The 22,562-nt window shown below is 38.8% G+C and overlaps 1 protein-coding gene across 1 annotated transcript in view; it reads right to left on the minus strand.

Annotated features, from left to right (window-relative positions):
* Positions 1 to 4,776: 4,776 nt before the first annotated feature.
* The window catches only part of LOC126808721 (solute carrier family 35 member F4), a 67,144-nt gene continuing 49,358 nt past the window's right edge, over positions 4,777 to 22,562 (minus strand). The window contains exons 3-9 of the mRNA XM_050533650.2: positions 15,248 to 15,536; positions 14,358 to 14,580; positions 12,149 to 12,274; positions 10,312 to 10,378; positions 7,188 to 7,310; positions 5,961 to 6,050; positions 4,777 to 5,410 (exon numbers count right to left, since the gene is read on the minus strand). Coding sequence (XP_050389607.2) covers positions 5,202 to 5,410; positions 5,961 to 6,050; positions 7,188 to 7,310; positions 10,312 to 10,378; positions 12,149 to 12,274; positions 14,358 to 14,580; positions 15,248 to 15,536 — 1,127 coding nt within the window. The 3' untranslated portion in view covers positions 4,777 to 5,201. The remainder of the gene's footprint in view (positions 5,411 to 5,960; positions 6,051 to 7,187; positions 7,311 to 10,311; positions 10,379 to 12,148; positions 12,275 to 14,357; positions 14,581 to 15,247; positions 15,537 to 22,562) is intronic.

Consider the following 22,562-nt stretch of genomic DNA (forward strand, 5'->3'; position numbering starts at 1 on the left):
ATTAAACCATATGTTAGTCCCGAAATAACCTAGTTTGTGTCGAGTGGACGTTAAACTCTCTCTCTCTCTCTCTCTCTCTCTCTCGATGTTTCCGTTATGTTCTTTATTTCTTATTTAGGGATTTGAGTAGACGTCTCCAATCATCCAACAATATTTTACGTTTTTATTGCAAACAGACTAACAATGTGTTTTGTTTAGTTGCCCTGTTTATAACAATATATACATGTACGTCTAATATGTGGAAGGTTCTAAACGGGGTCGCAGTGGCTCGGCGAGTAAGACGTTGGCTCTCTAAACTAGAGGTTTTGGCCGAGAAAGTTCAACGGCGTGGTTTCCTCTCGTCAGTTGTGCAGGACTGTTTGGGGTAGGGGGGATCACGTGGCTAAGTGGATAAGACGCTGGCTCGCTAGCCTAGAGGCCGGGTGTTCGATCCCTGCATCGGCCGAGAAAGTTCATCCAGATTTTCCGACGTGGTTCCATCTTGTCAGTGATGCAGGGCCTGACAAGGACAGTTGTCTAGTCGTTCGGATGGGACGAAAAACCGAGGTCCCGTGTACATATTGGCTTGCACGTAAGAGTCCCTTGGCAGTTGGAATTCGATATAAGAGTAAGAGGGCTTTAGATTTACCAACAGATAAAACAATGGTTTACATTAAAGAGCTAGGCAAGGTACAGCCTCTAGTCGTTCGGTTGGGATGAAAAGCCGACGTCTATAAATCATAATCCTTTGGCGGTTGGAATTCAACGAAGAGTAAACGGAAAAGTCAATGTCCTGGAAACTTTTCCCTCATATTGCATATGACCATATGGTGCACAAAAGTAGGACGTTAAACCCCATTTCTGGCCCATTGAGTAAGGCTTTGGCTCACTGTCCAGAAGTTTCGATCTCGGTGTTGGTCGAGAAAGTTCGACTGGATTCTCTAGCCTGGTTTCCCCATTCCAGTGGTGCACGAGATGGCTTCTAGTCTTTCGGATGGAACAAAAAAATCGACGCCCCATGTACACGTTGGCAAAACCCTTGATAGTTTAAATATAATTGTTGTCCGGGCAAACATTACCCCATAGCACACTGTATTGCGTATATCGTCTTCATTATCCCGGTAGGTGCAGAAAAGTGGGACGTTAAACCCCATTGCATTCATCCAATGACCCACATAGTGATTACATTGATTGGCGTGAGCTCTTCACTAGAATGTATCGGCTTCGTATTTTTCAACCACCTGCGACGTTGACAAATATAGTATGGGTTACCCGTGTACACACTGGCTGACAAGGAACGTTAACCTATCGTTAGGGTTGGACTAAAAACCTAGGTCCAACGATCTTCAAATTAGCGTGCATGTAAAACATAACCGCGGACCACGGTGGCTCAGTGAGTAAGACGTTGGCTCGCTAACCAGGAGGTCCCGTGTTCGATCTCAGTTTTAGCAAGAGTTTCCGGCGTGATTCGCCCTTGTCAGCGGTGCAGGACAGAGGACCTGGCAAGGTACAACGTATAATAGTTTGAATGGGACGAAAACCCGAAGGTCCGTGTACGCATTGGCGTGCACGTAAAAGAACCCTTGGCAGTTGACTGTCCGGGCGAAATGTCCCTCGTAGCACATTGTATGACGTATGTTCGTTTGCATTAACCTAGTTATAGCAGAACAGTGGGACGTTAAACCAAATTTCATTTCATTTCATTTCATTTCTGCGCACATAATCATAGACATGAAAATTATCATCCAAAATCAATGACGTATTGTGTTGACAAAGACTCCATGGTCGCAAATAATATATATACCATGTACCCAATAAAACTCTTTAAAAAATTGACCATAACCGCAGAAATTCATGTTTTCCAGTAAACACGAGAATCTCGTACACATGTATATCATTTCCTCGTTAACTATAACGCATGTTATTTTCTTGTAAACCTATATTTGTCACATGTTATTTTACTTATTATATCTATACACACAGAAAGTATTTATATCTACCGTTAGTACTTTATATACTAGATTGGCGGCACCAGTGAGATGGCTTTCGACGATAGGCCAATTTGCCACATTCTGATTTATTCTGAGATATATTGCTGTTGATTGCGATCCTTATCTGAAATATACATACCTCACATTGCACCCCCGCCCCTCCCGGACCGGATATTCCCGATGACGCGCCTGTACTAGTACAAGAGAAAACAATACATAACAAGCCAACAGTGAGGCTGATGTCCCCCGCCGAAATTCCAAAATAAATAGATGACACATATTCATTAATCGCACATTTATTTTTTTTCAAAAATATCATGCAATCAAACAGATTATCACCTATACACTAAGTTTCATCACTCTCTATCAGATAGAATCAAAGTTACCTTGTCCCAAAGCATCGACCAATGAAATTGCTTAGCTCTTCTTAGCTTTAGCTTTAAATGTTAATCATTGAACTCAGTCAAGACATTCACCTAATGAACATCTACATCGGGTTTAAACATTCTACCTCAATTAAAAGCAGAGTTGTTATGTTCCAACGTCTTGACCAATCAAATTGCTTATTGATCCTTAACCTAAACAAAAAATTATCATCATCAAACTTAGTCAAGGTGAATCTAGAGTTACATCACTCACACTTAATTAAAACCAAAGTTATCGTGCCCCAAATCATCAACCAATCAGATTGCTTATCTCTGCTTACCATAAGCAGACAATGTTTATCATCGCACTACATCAAGGCATTCACCTAATGAATGCCTACTCCAAGTTTGAACATTTTGCCTCAATTAGAAGGAGAGTTATCGTGTTCTAAAATCTCGACCAATCAAATTGCTCATCGCTCTGCTCACCCTAAGCAGAAAATGCTTATTATGAAACTTAGTCAAGGTATTGATGTGATAAAACTATACATAAATTGTCCTCACTCTCAAAATATTAAATGAGAACTAAAGTTATCATGTCCCAAAGCATCAACCAATCAAATTGCTTATTTCTGCTTACCCTAAGCAGAAAATTCTCATTTCGAAATCCGAACTCCGACCTCCAGGCATTCACCTAATAGACATCTACGCCAAGTGTGAACATTCTAGCTCAATTAGAATAAGATTTATTGTGTTCCAAAGTCTCACTCAATCAAATTGCTTATCACTCTGCTTACCCTGAGCAGAAAATGCTCATTATCGAACTTAGTCAAGGTATTGATGTAATAAAACTATACACAGAATTTCATCACTCTGGTTTAATTAGAACTAAAGTTATCGTGTCCCAAAGCATCTATTCACCTAATAGACATCTACGCCAAGTGTGAACATTCTAGCTCAATTAGAATGAGATTTATTATGTTCCAAAGTCTCACTCAATTAAATTGCTTATCACTCTGCTTACCCTGAGCAGAAAATGCTCATTATCGAACTTAGTCAAGGTATTGATGTAATAAAACTATACACAAAATTTCATCACTCTCACTTAATTAGAACTAAAGTTATCGTGTCCCAAAGCATAAACCAATCAAAACTCCATCAAGGCATTGACCTAATAAACACCTACACCAAGTTTGAACATTCTAGCTCAATTAGAAAGAGAGTTATTGTGTTCCAAAAAGTGTGACAGACAGACAGACAGCCGGACGGACGGACTGACAGACAGACAGACGGACAGACGAAAGAGCCCATTTTAATAGTCCCTTGCTTTCTTCGAAAGGCGGGGGGGGGGGGGCAATAATATGACCTTAGACAGCAAGCGTTATAGTTCTATGGTTCGAAGGGGTGGCTGGGTGACGTAATGATTTAACACGTGTGCGTTAGGTCACAAGGTCTGTCATTGAGTCAAGTGGCGTAGTTTCGATTCCCCTCTTGCACGTAACAAGGAGTAGGTTAGCCTGTCCAAGTTTGAGGTTTTTCTCCGGGTCCTCGGCCCCACCACCCCACCATATGTTAGTCTGGAAATGACCTAGTTTGTGTCGAGTGGACGTTAAACCCCATTTCTCTCTCTATATATGGTTCGAAGTATTATGCGAGGTGGGACGAAAAAGCACGATTCTTTCGTTTACAAATTGATAGTGGTTCCAAAACAACTCTTGACAGTTGGAACTCAAGGATGCAAGTACATAACTCTCACCGCCTTAGAATTTGACACAACATAAATAATAAAACAATCAATGCTTCCTATAGATAACAACCTGGGGTCTGTTTCACGGAATTTTAACTAAGATAAAATCCGAATTTTAGTAATTTCATTGGTTAAAGATTGATTTTAGTGCTTAGCCAATCAAAATTGAAGTATCTACTAAAATTTGGATTTTATCTTTAGATAAAATTTCGTGAAACAGGGCCCAGGTACAAAGTTCTATTGTTAGTCTAACCGGGAGCTGCGGTGGCTGAGTGAGTAAAACGTTGGCTCGCTAACCTGGAGGGCTGTGTTCCGAGCCCGGTGTTGTTCGAGAAAGTTCCTCGTGATTTTCCGGCGTGGTTCTTCCTTGTCAGTGGTGCAGGGCAGAGGACCTAACAAGGGACAACGTATGTACACAGATCTAACAATTATAATGATAACTGGAAAGAGTAGACAAGCGTATTACTTCGACACACAAAATAAACAATTTAATTATGTGGTGCTTTTTAAGCATGTACACGCCATTTTGAAATGAAATGAAATTGGGTTTAACGTCCTACTGAAGAATGAAGACGAGCCATTCTGAAAGACATAGTTGTACTGGTGCCATCATTAATGCATTTTTTACACTCCTAGAATGTTGTTAAAAGTATAATCCCCTTGAAAAAAAAATGAACACGTTATCAGATTTATTCAAATCCAAACTTTAATTTGTCATTCAACCTTAAGTTAAGACTTTGATCACTTTAAAGCCACCATTAGATAAGTTCCGCTCATTGATGGATGTAAATATATTTCCTCCTTTGAGTTTTTATGATGCCAACCAATCAAATCACTTGTAATATTCTCACTAATGAAATCCTCCACTGTCATTTTATAATGTCAGTTGTGCTTCTTTAAAAATATATCCATTAACTGTTTATAAAGTCCGCCACTCGAATCAATTGTATTATATAATGCGTCCATAGATTATTTATAATGTCAACCAAACAAATCACTTGTTTATTGTCAATAAGAATATATTTCCTTATATTGTCTCCAATCAAATCGTTTGTTGTAAAAAATAAACATTTGTCTGAATTATTTACAGGCAAATTATCTTTGATGAGAATTTATATATCACATATTAGTTGTTCTGTGCATACGACTTCGTATGTTGGAACTGACGGGTTCTGCAGTTTCCCGCCGATTTTTACACTTGAAGGGTCGTAACACAACCTCTTCCCAGTTATCCGGAAGTAGAATTAGAAGCAAGCCGAGGGTGATTAAAACTAGCGCTGCTATTTTCATTCCAGTAAATTCTTTGTAGCGCCATATTGTGTCGGCAACTGTAGAAATAAGAGATTAAATAATAATTGAAACCCAGGTCTCCACTTAAAAAAGGGAAACTACCCAACAACAAGAAGGACAAGAAAAACGATGCAAGAATACAGGGGGGACAGTCCAAGGTAGATATAATAGTTGAACAAGAAAGTACAAAATATACGGTGGGAAGGGGGTGGTGAATGGTTTATGGTGTGCGCTTTAGATCACTGGGTATGTCAGTAAGTCAAGTGGCGTGGTTTCGATTCCCTGCTTGCCCGTATCAAGGAGTAGGGTCGCCTATCCAACCTCATGGGTTTTCTGGGGTAGCCCCGGTTTCCACCCACTTGGGTAGCATTTTCCTGGTTCCCCAGAATATATTTGCTGTGTTTGATTAGGTCACAATTCTACTCACGGGAGTGCGGGGCTGACAGAACTGTGACAAAATGTGATTATGTGTCACTCAATTGCAATTCGGAACTTTCCAGGTCACAACCCAGTATCCAACATGGTCACAGTTTACCCTATGTTGAATCTCAACCTTTTTATCGAACTAATCATTACATATGAACTTACTAGCACAGAATGGAATACCAAAAGCTAAACCCAATCCCGTAAACACTGGATAGGTAATTTTCACCACAAAGTTCACTAGTATTTGGTGTACTGAAAGAAATAATAGTCGTCCTTGACATTGATAAAGATCTGAATGAATGATCGAAATAAACAATAGCGATCATTGAATGAATGAATGATTATATTCGTTCACAAATAATCTAATCTACATACATAACTGTTAAAGTTTCAAAGCCACGCGAACCGCATACTATTGGAAGTACGTTAAAGATAACCTTACAGTTGGAAATTGAAATAAAAGAAGGTCGTAGCGCAGCTGTCCGGGAAAACTTTCCCTCATAACATACTGCATGGTGTATGCCCGTCTTCGTTGGCCAAATCGGACGTTAAATCCCATTTCATTTAAATACCGATTTGTCTTCAAAAGTCTATTGTAAGGTTACGGTGAATTCAGATACTGAAATGGCTAGATTAACGAAATGAAATGGGGTTTAACCTCCTACTGTTATGCACCGACTGGGCTAATGGTGACGGGCATACACCACATAGAGTGCTATGGGATAAATTTTGCCCGAACAGCGGCACCACGGCCTACTCTTATATCGAATTCCAACTGTAAAGGTTCTTTTACATGCACGCCAATGTATACACGTTTACATGCACGCCAATGTATACACGAGACCTTGGACTTTTGTACCATCCGAACGACTATACGTTGTCCCATGCCGACCCTCCCTCCTACACCACTGACAAGGGGGAACTACGCCGGAAAATCCCTATTAACTTGCGAGTCAACGTCTTTGTACTCACTGCGCCACTGTGGCTCCCAATTGTCTTTAAAAATGCAATGCAATGAAATGAAATGGGGTTTAATTTCGTACTGTTCTGCTCCGAACTGGGCTAATGAAGACGGACATACGCCATAGGCTACAGTGTGCTATGAGAGAAATTTTGCCCGGACAGTGGCGCTACGGTCTACTCTTATATCGAATTCCCACTGTCAAGGGATCTTTTACGTTGACGCCAATGTGTACACGGGACCTATGTTTTCCGTACCACCCGAACGACTAGACAGCTGCCCTTGTCAGGCGCTCCGTCCTGATTTGTCTTTAAGGCCAACGAAATATCGATTTTGTTATAGCACCCACCCCACCATGCATAGGAAATAATCTAGGTACACTTATAACGAAATGCCTGGCTATGCTTCCGTTCTTCCTAATTTCTCACCTGTAAAAAGTAGAATCGATGGACTGATCCACTGCCAGGGGAGAGAACTCCATATTATCACCTCCACGTTAGTAAAATATAAAAGTAATATTATTGGCCATAAACACGCCGTGTGTAGAAAGCCTGAAATTACATTTAAAACAATTATTTAAAATAAATAACTTTCTTCATGAATTCAAATCCGAACCGTTCATCACGTTTCATATTGGGTAACGATATAACTTTCAAATGTTCTGCCTCCCCCCCCACCCTTCTTCCTCGAAATCCTGCGTCTCAAGGGCTAAAACCGCCCTATAAATTCATTATTATTTCGGGCTGATTTGTTGCGCTACGATTGTTATATAATTATCCATATTACGATTATTGATCCCCTTTGATAAATTGATACCTTTGATCAATTATTTAATAACTTTTTGGCCCTATATGGAAATCTGTTTATGAATTATCAATTAACTAGCACCGATTTCAGCCTTTTATGATAAAACTATTTACCTATCAGCAGTGCAGATGACACAAAATAAAAAACTAAAACCCAAGGCAAGGAATATATTATAAGTCAAGGTATATAGCTTTAGGGATAAACACAGATTTATGGCTGTTTCCTTTGTTAAAATTTTGATGATTGTGACGGATTTATTTGCTCAATATACGAGGTATGTGAAGTTGTTATTGGGTGTTGTAAATGAGTAAGTCATGGTCGTGTGGAGAAAATGATCAGATTGTGGGGAGGAGAGGGGGGGGGGGAGAGGGTGTTCAGGCGTGACTGACCGCGGAGCCCAAGAAGCTTTATAACGTCTGGCGGAGTTAGGAGAGGGTTATTTGGAAAGTTTGAATTCGATTTCCTTGCATCTAGGGCCATTTCTGAAGAAAATTTACTCTTTTAAATGTAAAGGCCCAGACTCTCTCCTATTCTCTCTCCCGAGTCTGTCCTGTATAGGTTCCTCGTGATCTTTGAGGGTGTAAGCGTACTTGTAGCTGTTAGTGTGTGTTGTATCGGTTGCCACAGCAAAGCTACCTCGTATAAATAGCCTTTTTAACGTCCGCCTCCAGCGAAGTGATATCGCTGAAAATTAATTAGACAATATGTCCGTGTGTTATTATTGCAAGTCGTTGCTATGGAAAATAGTTTATTTTCATTGACTTGAACTGGCATGTCACGCCAGTAGGTGATTCATTTCGATGGATTCGACTTCTGCGACCGCTGTCCAAGCTGTGACAGAACCGACCAAAATTAGTACAGTATTGTGGGATAATTAGGATTTCCATAGATTGAAGTCTAGTCTAGGCTAATAAATGTCCGACTGGTTGATTAAGTGAAGTCAACGCAGTGATCGAGCAGTCACGTGGCTTGCATCCGTTCAATGACTGAAATTGTCTATTTAGAAAGTTAGAACTCAATCGTATTCGACAGTATACAATCTGATTTAACGGGCGTTTTACTACAGGACAGCATCAAAACCACGAATCTAGTTCTAAAGTGATCTGCGTAGCCTTTCTCTCCCTGCCCCTTTCCCAGCTTTTGCATGGCGGTTATTGTTGACATTTTGGTGTAGAATCGAATAAAAGGGTCTGCATATGTATACAGTTTTTGGCAGGTTTTGGTGAATATTTATGATTTTGAAGCGGATGAGTAAGATATAGGTAAGAGGTTTGTTACATTGAAAGTTACATTTGGGGAAAGTGTTAGAGCCGGTCAAATTTATCTTTGGGCCTACACTAAATTACTTTAGTAACGATGTCTAATAGAAGTTAGCCTCTCATCGTTACTGCCTGTCCTTATACAAAATTCTACTTGAAAATAGAGTTGAATTATTATAAATTTGTGTCAGGATGGGCGAGAAATGATTTCTTTTGGCGAACAAAGAGGTGATGTAAAGCGTTATTTTCATATTACATGTATATAAGGACAGGCAATAACGAAGAGAGCCTAGACTAGCCTCTCAGACATCGTTACAAAAGTAACCAGCCTCCACGGATCTCCGTTTATCCGCCATTGCCAGGCCCTCATCCTGAACCACTGATATAGAGACATATGACTGGAAAATCACGAGGAACTTTCACGGCTAACAACAGGATCAAACCCGGTAACACCTGTTTAATGTTCCAGCGCCGTAAAAGAAAATTACCATATCCATCATAATTTCAACAAATGTATGCCTGCGTAAATCGAGTTCCAACACCCCGCCCCACCCCTTAATTAGTAGAAAAGGGGAATCTACAGTTTCAGATTGCGTTGTCAGCTGTCTTATACTATACAAGTATATTTTGTGGGCTGTATTATACTATAATATCTTGAAAAGGCACTATTCATTTAAATATTTGATATTTGATTTGACATTAAACATACATTATGAAAGAGCTAAATCTGTCTATTGCAGGTCTTTCTTTAGGCCTGAAATGTTCTCTAAATTATTAATTAGACATTAATTAACCTATTCAGACCATAATCAATTCTACATGTAGATGGTTATGCTAGCCTGCGATCTTTACTGGATTATGAGCCGATTTACTGCATAACTTTCCTTTTCGATTTAACGACTAAATGGATAATCGAAACTATGCTGTTTATCGTACTGACTTTAGTAATGATGATGGAAACTAGGCGGAATTTCCAACCGCTTAGTTCTCGGTTCATAGTGGATCAATTTGAATGAAATTTTCAGAAAATTGCCTTTACATTATCTAGATTTTAACTATTAAAGTGAGAACTGCCAAATCGTTATCGAATCTCCCATAATGTATCTTTAATTTTGTTGTTTATTTTTTGCAATGTCTGTGTGCAGTATGGTTCTCTTGTATTTACATTAGATAGTAACATTTGAAATCAAGATTGACCATTTTATAATAAAATCCTGATGTTTGGGAACTTTATGCATACCCGAGAAAATTATCTCCAACTAGATTACAGGTTAGTGAAGGGCGATCTATTAAGCTCTAAAGGGTTGCAAATTGGAAAACCGAGGTCTTAGTCATGGTTCATAAATAGAATTCAGTTGTTAATTCCCCAGTGTTTGATTTAAATAATATCGATGTTAACTGAGTTAATAAAATCTTATATATATTTTTCTTATATTCTGGACTGCTGTAAACCATCAAGATTTAAATGTATTAAAGGATGACTTACCTATTAAAGATAAAAATAAAGATGTTTGACCTACTGTTGTACAACCAACGAATTTCTTCATTAAAAGCTAGAAAAGTAAAAATAGAAACAAATAAGCTTTTTTTCGATTAAGACGAATGTTGGACTGGACAAAATGGAGGCATTTCTACATCTGGATATTCCTATAGTGTATAAAGTTCGCGATAATGCATACGTGCGTATCGCGAAGATCATCTTTATTATTTTTCAGCTAATCGAAATACGCAAGGAAATCTCCGTGTTTACCCAATTTACGCTATTTTGTCCGGTCCAAAATTCGTTCAAAAGAAGAGACCGCAAGGGTCGACATTCATGCATTGGTGAATTCATTTCGAGCGTATTGACCAACGTCACTGGCGACTGACGACGCTTATTTCTCCCATCTACCTCTCTGTGAAAGCGTATCAGCACGCCGTGTTGCCTTGACTAGTACGGGCCGATCCCCTGACGTTGGTCCGACTGGCGGGAGCCAAAGTTTAGAATGTTTCCAAGTATGAATGTGTATCAAATTACAAAGTACTGAGTCAACCGAGACAAATTTCCACATTGGTTCAATAACAAGTTCACGATTTCACCTCAAAGATCCAACTGAAAGGAGCTAAATCGCTAATATTTTGGACCTAGAAATTGGCACAAATGAGTCGCAACACATTTAGTAATGTAATATGAATTTATATAAACTGTTTTACAATCAATCGTGTCCGTTTTACTTTGAATTGTCATCAGTTATGTTCGGCGAAATATGCCAGAAGTCTCAACCGCAAGTCATTTTTTAGCGACTGGTTATTCCAGTCAACACCGATATTATTTATTGCGCATGCTCTCCAAATAAGAATATGATATCACCGTTTGACATGACTTGTTGGATATGTCTAGCCTCATTATTTGAGCACCTTGTTACAAATGGCGCTGAAACGCATTATGGTACACGATTCGTGTACCAATGGTAAAATGTTTATTTTGTCTTAAATATTGGATATCAGAAGCCCATCTTTTCCAGGTAAGAACATAACACCAATGCTGATTTAAATTGCATAAAAATTCGTGTTTTCAATGTCGACGATTTTGGATGATATTGAGTTACGGACTTAGCTACTTGAATTGTAATTTGTTTTCTGTCCCTTTCATTTACTTGGGAGCCGCGGTGGCTTAGTGAGTAAGTCCTCGGCTTGCTAACCTGGAGGTCCCGTGTTCGATCTCATTGTTGGCCGAGAGGGTTCATCGTGATTTGTCTACCCCTTGACATGTCTTGGTGGGGGGGGGGGCAGCGTGTAGTAGTTCGGATTCGAAATAAGAGTAGATAGTAGCACCGCTGTCCGGACAAGGGGGTCACGGTGGCTAAGTGGGTAAGGCGCTGGCTTGCTAGCCTGGAGGTCGGGTGTTCGATCTCTGCATTGTTTGAGAAAGTTCATCCAGATTTTCCGGCGTGGTTCCCCTTTGTCAGTGATGCAGGACGGAGGGCTTGATAAGGACAGCTGTCTAGTCGTTCGGATGAGAGGAAAACCGAGGACCCATGTACACATTGGCGTGCACGTAAAAGATCCCTTGACAGCTGGTGTTCGATATAAGAGTAGGCCGTAGTGCCGCTGTCCAGGCAAAATTTCATTCATAGCGCACTGTATGGCGTATGCTCGTCTTCATTAGCCTAATTCGGAGCAGAACAGTAGGACGTTAAACCCCATTTCATTTCATTTCTGCCCGGGAAAAATTTCTCTCATAAAACTCTGCATGGCATGTGTCCATTTTCGATAGCCCAGTCGGTGGAAAAAAAGTAGGGCATTAAACCCCATTTCATTTCATTTCCGTCTCATGTACTTACTCTATAAACTGCAGCGCCAGCAGATGACGCCACTGCCACAACTACACCCCACATGGCCTCGCTTCCAAAACCATCCACGTAAGCGAATAATACTATACCAGTTATACTGAATACTAGCGCTAAAATCTGAAATAAAAATCCGACTGGTTTCTATGAGTTTCTAAAGATCTTGAAAAAAACCTTAAAGGAGCTAAATCGCTAATATTTGGGACCTAGAAATTGACACAAATGGGTCACAACGCATATAATAATGTAATATGAATGTATATAAACTCATTTACATGTAATCGTTTCCGTTTTTACGCTAATTTCAAATCAGTTGTGTTCAGCGAAATACGCCAGAAATCTCAATCGAATGGTAATCTCTAGCGTCTGGTTATTCCAGTCGACACCGATAGTATTTATTGCGCATGCTCTCCAGATAAGAATATAGTGTCAGCGTTTGACATGACTTGTGGAATATGTCTACCCTCGTTCTTCGAGTCCCTTGTTACAAATGTCACTGAAACGCATTATGGGACACGATTCGTGTACACGATTCGTGTACCAATGGTAAAATGTTTATTTTGTCTTAAATATTGGATATCAGAAGCCCATCTTTTCCCGGTAAGATCACAACATCAATGTTGATTTCAATTGACAAATAATTCGTGTTTTCAATGTCGAAGACTTTGGATGATATTTAGTTAGAGACTTAGCTACTTTAATATAGTGAATTCGTCCTTATTCTAACACATCACAAGCAAATGGCATACAGCCAGCGAAACGCTACGATAGTTAATACTAATAGGCTAAATCTATTTGTTAATAACCACAATCATACTCAGCCATTTCATCACATGATCGTTTTGGCCAGTGGAGGAATAAGGGCAATTTGGCTTATATGAAGTAAAAAGTGAGAAGATATTTATGCGCATCTTTAACACAAAGAAAAAAAGAGAATTTCACTGGTATTCAAATGAGCCTTAAGGAAGCCAATGTGGCCAAGTGAATAAGACGTTGACTCGCTAGTCTGGAAGTCGCGGGTTCGATCCCGGTGTTGTCCGAGAAAGGTCATCGGGGTTTTCCGGCGTGGTTTCCCCTTATCAGTGGTGCAGGACGGGGGGCTTAACAAGGACAGCTGTCTAGTCTTTCGGATGGGACAAAAACCCGAGGTCCCGTGTACATATTGGCGTGTGCGTAAAATATTGATTGGCAGTTGGAATTCGATATAAGAATAGGCCGTAGTGCCGCTGTCCGGGCAAAATTTCCCACATAGCACACTGCATGGCGCATGCCCGTCTTCATTAGCCCAGCAGAACAGTACGACGTTAAACCCCATTTCATTTCATTCATTTCAAATGCGCCATTGTGAACATTTCAACGTACGACGTGGGCTCAAGATACATGTACACACTAATATTATTTGGGTGATTATTACGCTGGCCCACTAACCAGAAGTTCACAGGTTCGATCCTTGTGTTCTGCAACCTGGTTTCCCCTCGGCAGAGGCGCAGGCCAGAGGTCCAGGCACGGAAAAGCAGCGCCGGATTAATTCGGTGTAATCTGATTATGCCGTGTCGTACTTTTGACTGGTATGGTGTTTCTTTTTTTATTTATCACTGTCAACGCCATAATACTCATATTGACGGTTGAAAGACGGAGTGTTATAGTAGCGAAATTTGGCTTAGATTGACGTACGTAATTGTAGTATCGGTATAATTTTTCCGTGCATACATCGCATCATGATCACATGAAACAGTCTGATTTCTTGAGTGAAACTCGTATGGTTAACGTATGGTTCTTACAATGTTCAACGTTCTTCAAAAATCAACTCCGGTCGGTTACTGTGTCGTAACGTTACGGCTTTCGCGGATATGACACTCCGTATCAAGGTCTCCCCGGGTTTTTTTTTATCACTAACCGACTTCATCAGGATTTTCCGGATGGGGTTTAACGCCAACTTGACACAAACAACGTCATTTCGGGACTATCACATGGTTTAATTTTATTTCAATAGGGGTCTATAGCAGTGGGAGAAATCGGAGAAAACTCACGAGGTTAGACAGACGACCCTACTTTTAGTCACGTACAACCGAGGAATCGAAACCACGCCACCCGACTTAATGACAGGCCTTGCGATTTCACGCGCTCGCGTTAAAACATTAAACTCCCCACCGACTCTGAACACCAGGAACGTGTTGATAGAAAAGAAAATCGCAATACTTACTCTTATTGCTACAAATTTTTCAAATAATACAATCCATGATAACATGTAAACAAAACTGTGATTGGTTGCTTGTAGAGCTGTTATGTCCGCTGCACCCAATAGACTACTGGCTTTTATATAGGTAAATGTCGCTAACGTCCACACAAAACAAAACATAAAGGTTTTGCCCATAAACTTCACCTTTTTAATATTGTCATTGTCGGCGTATATCAAAATACTTTCCCTGAAAAACATGAAATGTAAAAACGTAAAGCAAGCTTTCTAACTAGGTATTTTGAGGCTCTGTGATCGTTTTGAAGGATAAGGATAATTATTAATATAATAACTCTTGCTATAATAGTTCAAAATTAGATAATAATTTTGTTTGAAGGTGTAGCGTAGATCGTTTATTACCGTAGCAATGGTACTTGACAACCAGGACTAAGTTTCGATTATCTATTTTATCGTTAAATTTTTTAGGGTTGGATGGCCGAATGGTTAGCATGTGCGCGTTGCATCATAAGGTCTGTCATTGAGTCAACTGGCGTGGTTTCGATTCCTCGGTTGTACGTGACAAGGAGTAGTGTCGCCTGTTCAACCTCGTGGGTTTTCTCTGGGTCCTCCGGTTTCCTAACACTGCTAAAGACACCCTCCTTGCAAGCGAATCATTGAAATAAAATTGAACCACATGTTAGTCCCGAAATGACAACATTTCTCTCTCTCTACTTTTTCCGTGATTTCGGGGGGCGTACGGTCTCTAAACCCAGTGGATGTGCAACTTAAGAATTCCCATTCTTATCATCGGCCATGATGGTGCCTCTTTTAGCCATAGTGCAAATTTCGTCCGCAAATTAAGGAATAAGGTTCAGCTAGCTCCCCTACTAATAATATAGCCTTAAATTCAAATTTACCTGAAAACCAATCTTGGATTTTGACCGCCCTTTATATGATTGATGATAAAATATACTGGATAAAAAGGTATCAGCCATATTGTACACAAGTAGGTTAAGAAAAACGGCGCCCGGAACTCATCTACGTAGGCATTCTGGGTAATATGTGTGAAAGCTGACCAAGCCATAGCAATCGCGATGGCGAGTAATACGCCTAATATAGATTTTTTATGGACATCTGTACACTCACAAGTTGGTAGAATGATTTTACTGGTTACTGGCCGGCGTATAGTCAGGTCCCCATCTGAAACTGAAAAACAAGTCATTAAGTACAATGTAACGATCGGATCCAAATGTCGGTTAAGAGACTTGCGGATGATGTTAAAATACAAATGGATGGTTGCTCAGATGAGATAATGGAATGGAATTTGACATCTCTTCGACAAACTCATTTTCAGACTAAGCTCCTATCTATGGTAATGTGTAACGCAAGGGAATTTTTTCCCGGATAGTGGCATATCCGCCTAATCGCCTAGTCGGTCTATCTGAAGTAGGACAAACAATATAAAAGATCCAAATTATTTTTGTTTTCTTTGTTGTCAGTCTTGGGCTTACTAGATTGATCGATTCTATATTTTCGACTAATCACAGGCCCGTTTCCTTTGATAATCGGTATTAAATCACGTGACCATCAAACAATCCACTGGTTCGTAAAAAAGCATAATTACATGAGGTTATTGATAATAAATTTCAAATAATGTAACTATTGCACTTAACAAGTCAAAATAATATACATAAGATACTTGGTAATTCAATAGGCTTGTCTCGTGGGTGTACGTGCCTGAACTGCAAGTGTCCGCATTGGTCAAGGGAATGCACCTTTCAGAATTAAATGTAGGGCTATTTACCCCCACTCCGGGAAGATGGCTAAGTATAAAATAACAATAATTTGCCTCAACCTGATTGTGTTTAACAACTCTGATTCCACGCTTGTTTTCTTCTTTCCTGCTTATTAGATTCGCATGTGTAATAAATAAAATCTAAAATTCTTTGTGGGGGTTGGATATTAAATATATCAAAGTTTGTCGATAATACAAGTAGAGTTTTGGATGCTTGATATGAGTAATATAACTAAAAGAAGCATGAGATTTTTATGACAAAGTAAATTGAATAGAAATCCCTAATTTATTCCAGACCAATCTGATTAAATACAGATCTATATTTCGTTTCGGTTTTTTTTATATATATTTTCGATGGCCTACACTACATGAAGATCTAACCGGTTGTAGTGGGAGGTCACATCAGGGGTCATATGAGAGGCGTTTGATCTTATGACGTCAGACATTTGATTAACCAACCAGCGTTGATGTTTCTAGTCGGATACACGCCAAGAACTCGTCGTAACAGACCGTTTCATTGGCTAAGCCCTTTCATCAACCAGAACGCGGGTTATATAACAACTCTTCGAGACCCTAGTGTAGTGAAGACAAATAAAACGAAATTCTGAACTATAAAAAAACGAAACGAAATAGGATCTGTGTTTTAATCAAATTTAATCCAGACAGACATTTAACAAGTGCTTGCCATAATGCTTTCCTATGCAGTGTCACGGTTTATATTATACTGGGTGTCATTATGTCATAATGCCGTTTTAACAACCAATTGATTATCTCGTAACAAATTAAAAGGAGAATAGTATCTCGTAACAAATTAAAAGATGAATAGTATCATATAAAACGAGTATAAGTGATAACCGATACGAAGTAGGCTAGATCTAATTCTTAAGGCCAACTCAAGATTGCGTCATGGTCGCTGAGATGTAAATAATTTTAGGGCACGTGATTTTGGCAAGATTGTAGGTTAGGGTAAGCTTTAGGGCTAGGGTTAGGTCCAGGGTTAGGGTTAGGGTTGGTATTAGCGTTAACCCTGTTTATATCTTGTGATCTTTGACCAAACTTAAAGTTGTCCTTATGAAATAGATCTAACCAAAATACGTCACCGTGTTTATTTAACCAAAAGTATGATACACGCTCCCGAAGGAAGTGATTAAATTAAAGATACATTATGGGAGATTCTGTAACGAGTTGGCAGTTCTCACTATAATAGTTAAAAACTAGATAATGTAAAGGCAATTTGGTGAAAATTTTATTCAAATTGATCCACTATGAACCGAGAACTAAGCGACTGAAATTCCCATAAGCCTCGGTCATCATTACTAAAGTCAGTACGATAAACAGCATAGTCCCGATTGTCCATTTAATCGTTTAATCGAGAAGGAAAGTTATGTAGTAAATCGGCTTACAATCCACTAAAGATCGCAGGCTAGCGCTTCCATCTAGAGTTGATTATGGCCTGGATAGGATAATTAATGTCTAATTAATAATTTAGATAAGATTTCAGACCTAAAGAAAGACCTGAAATAGGCAGATTTAGCTTTTGCATAATGTATGTTTAAGTAGTAGACCGTGGGCACACTACTTCAACAAAAAACCGATGTATCGATACACCAGTGTTGGGTGCAAGTTTATCCCTGAGATGATGCTTATAGACACTAGAACCGAATAATTCATGTAGTTCTTTCACTCGAAATTAATGTATATTAAGATCGAGAATACTACCACGAGAAAACTGTTTAAGATAAATGCGATCTTTGCGTTTAAATTGTAATTGAATTTAGTTATGTGACGCCATCTTATTATTTGAAATTTTTTTTAGGAAATGAAGAAAATTACTTTTGTCTGTTTTCAACCTATGCGTGGGAGTGTTTCACTAGTTGGGTAATTCAAAATCGAAAGTCTATATAATGGTGATAAATTTATGAACTGTTTCTATTTTATTCTTTCAATAATTCCTTCGTTCATTTTTCATTCATTCAATTAAACGTTTCTATTATTCTTATATTTATGTTAATCCCTCATTTTAATTAGACGTTAAGCTACTAATCTATTGACAGACACATTAATTAGTTTAATTACTACCTTATTGTTTTATTTTATTGCAATGTCTTTTATATTTTAATCTTTCCTCTTTAATTGTTATTAGTATAGTTGGGGTATATTGTTAATTCCTTAGATACCATTTTATTATAAATACCGATTTGTACATTTATATAGCATTCTAGGTTTCATCCTGTTTCCAGGACAGTTACTCTGCTTGTCGGACGTGCTGTTCTCCGTATACATGTATGATGTTAAATGTTTCCCGGTAATAAATAGTCTCAAGGATAGTTCCAGTCTTTAGTTATTATCGAAGATTTCCACTGCTACAGTCTACTCGAAACTATTAATTTGGCGATCTTTACGAACACAGACGTAAAGACCCTACAGGAGACAATTCAGGGGCCTGTTTCATCAAATTGTAACTAAGATAAAATCCAAATTTTAGTAATTTGATTGGATAATATTAGATTGATTTTAGTGCTTGGCCAATCAAAATTGCAGTATCTACTAAAATTTGCATTTTATCTTTAGTTAAAATTTCGTGAAACAGGCCCCACAAACTAAATTTACTCGGGTGAATCCAGATTGGTAACTCCTAAACTGAACATGTTACATTTGACAAAGAAAAAACTCCTCAACACACTGTTTTGAGCAGCAATTGTATTTTCGTCTTAATATAGATGATATTCTTTGACGAGAAGTGGTCTGGGATCTTATATTTGACATAGAAAAGACACCTCAACAAACTGTTTTGAGCAGCAATTGTATTTTCCTCGTAATATAGATGATATTCTTTGGCGAGAAGTGGTCTCAGATGTTACTAAAATCTGCATCGAGCACGATATCCGCCGCTATTTATAGAATTTGTTTAGTAATGGGCTACGTAATAAAAGTAAATATGTCATTCCATTAGCGAGTTTTAATGTTACAGCTTTTATTTCTGTCTACTTGTTATTCTAGACACGTGTTGACATCTGAACGAGGAAAAGCAAATATTAAAATTTCATCAATCAACATGTCTTGATAATCCCTGCTGAGATAAAATCTAGACATGGATGTCAAGTCACTGTGAAATATGGCACCATCATTACTGGAGTTGTTTTTTTTTAAGACCTAATGGGTGGTTTTCAAATCAAAAGTAATAAAGTTTGATTTGCCGCTAACTACTTTAATTTTTCCTTTTCTGCATAACTAATAAACAATAGTTATATGACTCTTCCCATAGGTGTAGGGGGCCAATCTCAGTTGGGGATGTTGTGGCTATTTTTCCGACGATTTTCAGAATGAATCAATCATTAACTAAAACGAATTTTCCATAAGGCTCCACTTACGTCTTTAAAGTATCTAGAACGTAAAGCCCAGGCGATTTCATGTTACAAATATACAGTTATGTTTCTATGTTATATTATGGTCTCATTCTCTGATGTTTCTGCTCAAAAAACGTAAATACATTTCCCGGAAAATGGACGGTTCACCGAATCTGATGGGGGGGGGGGGTAACCCCACGACTCCTACCCCCACCCCTTGACTCTTCTGCAACGTACAGTGTGTTATGATGGATACTATGCCCAGGGAGCCGTCAGCGGCGCTACGACCTACTCTTATTCCGAATTCCAACTGCCAAGCGTTCTTTAGCATGCATTCCAATGTGTACGCGGGACCCAATCTGATTAAAATACAGATCTATATTTCGTTTCGTTTTTTTTTACTTTCGATGGCCTACACTACATGGAGATCTGACAAGTTGTAGCGATAGGTCACGTCAGGGGTCAAAAGACTGACTTATGACCCTATGACGTCAGACATTTGATTAACCAATCAGCATTGATGTTACTAGTGGATTACCCACAGTTCCGTGAAAACACGCCTAAAGCTCGCCGTAACAGACCGTTTCATTGGCTTATCCCCGACACCATTCAGAACACGAGTTAAATAACAACTCTTCCAGATCCAAGTGTAGTAAAGACAAGTAAAACGAAATTTTGAACTATAAAAACGAAATAGGATCTGTGTTTTAACCAGATTGACACGGGACCTTGGTTTTTGTCCCATCCGCACTGTCTATTCCCGATCCTCCCCCGTCTGACAAATGGAAACCACGATGTCAAATCCCGAGGAAGTTTCTCGGCCAACACCGGGATGAAACCCCCAAGATCTCCTGGGGCCTGTTTCACGAATTTTAACCAAGATAAAATCCAAATTTTAGTAATTTGATTGGATAATATTAGGTTGATTTTAGTGCTTACCCAATCAAAATTAAAGTATCTACGAAAATTTGGATGTTATCTTTAGTTAAGATTTCGTGAAACTGGCCCCTGGTTAGTGAGCCAGTGCCTTACCATTAACTGATGGTGATGTTTTTCACCCACTATTACATTCACTATATTATAGTGACCATGGGCCTGCGGATTTGGGGTAATAAGGCCTGCTATTGATATAAATGTTGTGGTTTAGGTCACATGCTTGTACGTGACAAAAGAAAGTCGTCTGTCTGTTTCTATACAGATGAATGAGCGGTTATACAAAAATGATCTAGTTTTTGTGAAGCCTTATTGACTTGCCTCGTGGGAATCAACCCAGTCGTACGTAGACGAAAAAAATAACTGGATTCCAGGACACAATCTACATAACATAATCACCTCGACTAAATTAGGATCATGAATATTCTCAATTCGAACGCCATTATCACGAGAAATACATTCATCACCTATCATAAGGTGATACGTGGTAAAATTTCTTTTGGTTTAAAGATACGTCGACTTTGGTAATGTAAACATCATCAAATGTTATTGACGGCCTATATTAATTTCAATGGTTTCTTTATTATTCAAACTGTCAGAATAAAAATATTACATGGAACTAGACATGATATCGATCTCATAATTTTCAGGTCCCCTAATAATTCTGCCTTCGACCGGAAGTTGTCTAATTGTTAATGGACAATAATAAGCATTGCAGAAGACAAAACAAATTGTTGACTACAAATTGTTAACATAATGTCAGCTTTTTTTATACAAATTTAAACTACTGACAAAATGATTGATAAAAAACGAGTAAACTTAACACTACTGACAAAATGGCTCCTTAAAAACCTGTATACTTAAAACTGATGACAAAACTGACCTTTTTAAACTTACGTAAACTTCAAAATTTTAAGAAAAGAAAAATTACCCATTTCCAAAAAATCAATCAAACTTTAAATAAATTGAGAAATAGTTTCAACACAGAAAATACGTCTCTTTAAGAAGCCATTACCGCTTAATACACAACATCACACCGCCAATAGACTAATATTATAACATACAGCTCCATTGGTTGCCTTTTTTAGTCATCTGCCAATTGAAAAGGTGGATACATGCTGTGGCATTTCTCTCAAAACCATTCATCAAGTTCATCGATTCGTGTTCAACCAAAGATTCTCGGTCACCCTGTTCTCGTCTGGTCCAAAGTCTTGTAGATTTAAGAAATAATACATCATAATTTTCTCTATTTTTAAGTATTCTTTTGTGGACCGGCTTAAAAGACAGAACCATTTTTGCGTTTAATCATCAATGGCTGTTGAATGGTAGACCGGATTCAAATCGAATAAAAATCGGAAGCATCAGGTGGCATCGAGAGTTGATTATGGTCCTGTCATGTCAACAAATGTCTAATTAATAGTTGATATAACATTTCAGGCCAAAAGAAAGACCTGCAATAGGTTGATTTAGCTCTTGCATAATGTATGTTGAATTAGTGAATAATATCGATTTTTGTGATCGTCATGTCTATTATTGACATACTGGGGGTCCCGTGCTCGAAGACAGTAAACGGTAAAGCCGCTGTTCGGGCAAAATTTCCCTCATAGTAAACTGCATGGCGTAACTATGTCTTTCTTTTCTCCCGGTTGGTACAAATGAAATGAAATGGGGTTTAACGTCCTACTGTTTCGTCATAAGCTGGGCTAATGAAGACGGGCATACGCCATACAGTGTGCTATGATGGAAATTTTGCCCGGGCAGCGGCACTTCGGCCTACTCTTATATCGAATTCCAACTGCCAGGGGATCTTTTACTTGAACGCCAATATGTACACGGGACCTCGGTTTTTCATCCCATCCGAACGACTAGACAGCTGTCCTTGTCAGACCCTCCGTCCTGCATCACTGACAAGGGGAAACCACGCCGGAAAATCTGAATGAATTTTCTCGGCCAATGCAGGGATCGAACACCCGACCTCCAGGCTAGCCACGTGATTCCCCCGGTTGGTACAAACAGTAGGACTACGTTAAACTCCGTTTCGTTTCATTTAAACCCCACATAAAAAAATTCGTTCAGTCTCTTATATTAAAAACATATTGAAAAGTCTGGGCATAAATTTCTCATTTCACCTAAACTAAAATAAGAAGAGGCTAAATT

The sequence above is a fragment of the Patella vulgata genome, chromosome 1 (genome assembly GCF_932274485.2).
Source record: "Patella vulgata chromosome 1, xgPatVulg1.2, whole genome shotgun sequence".
Lineage (NCBI taxonomy): Eukaryota > Metazoa > Mollusca > Gastropoda > Patellidae > Patella > Patella vulgata.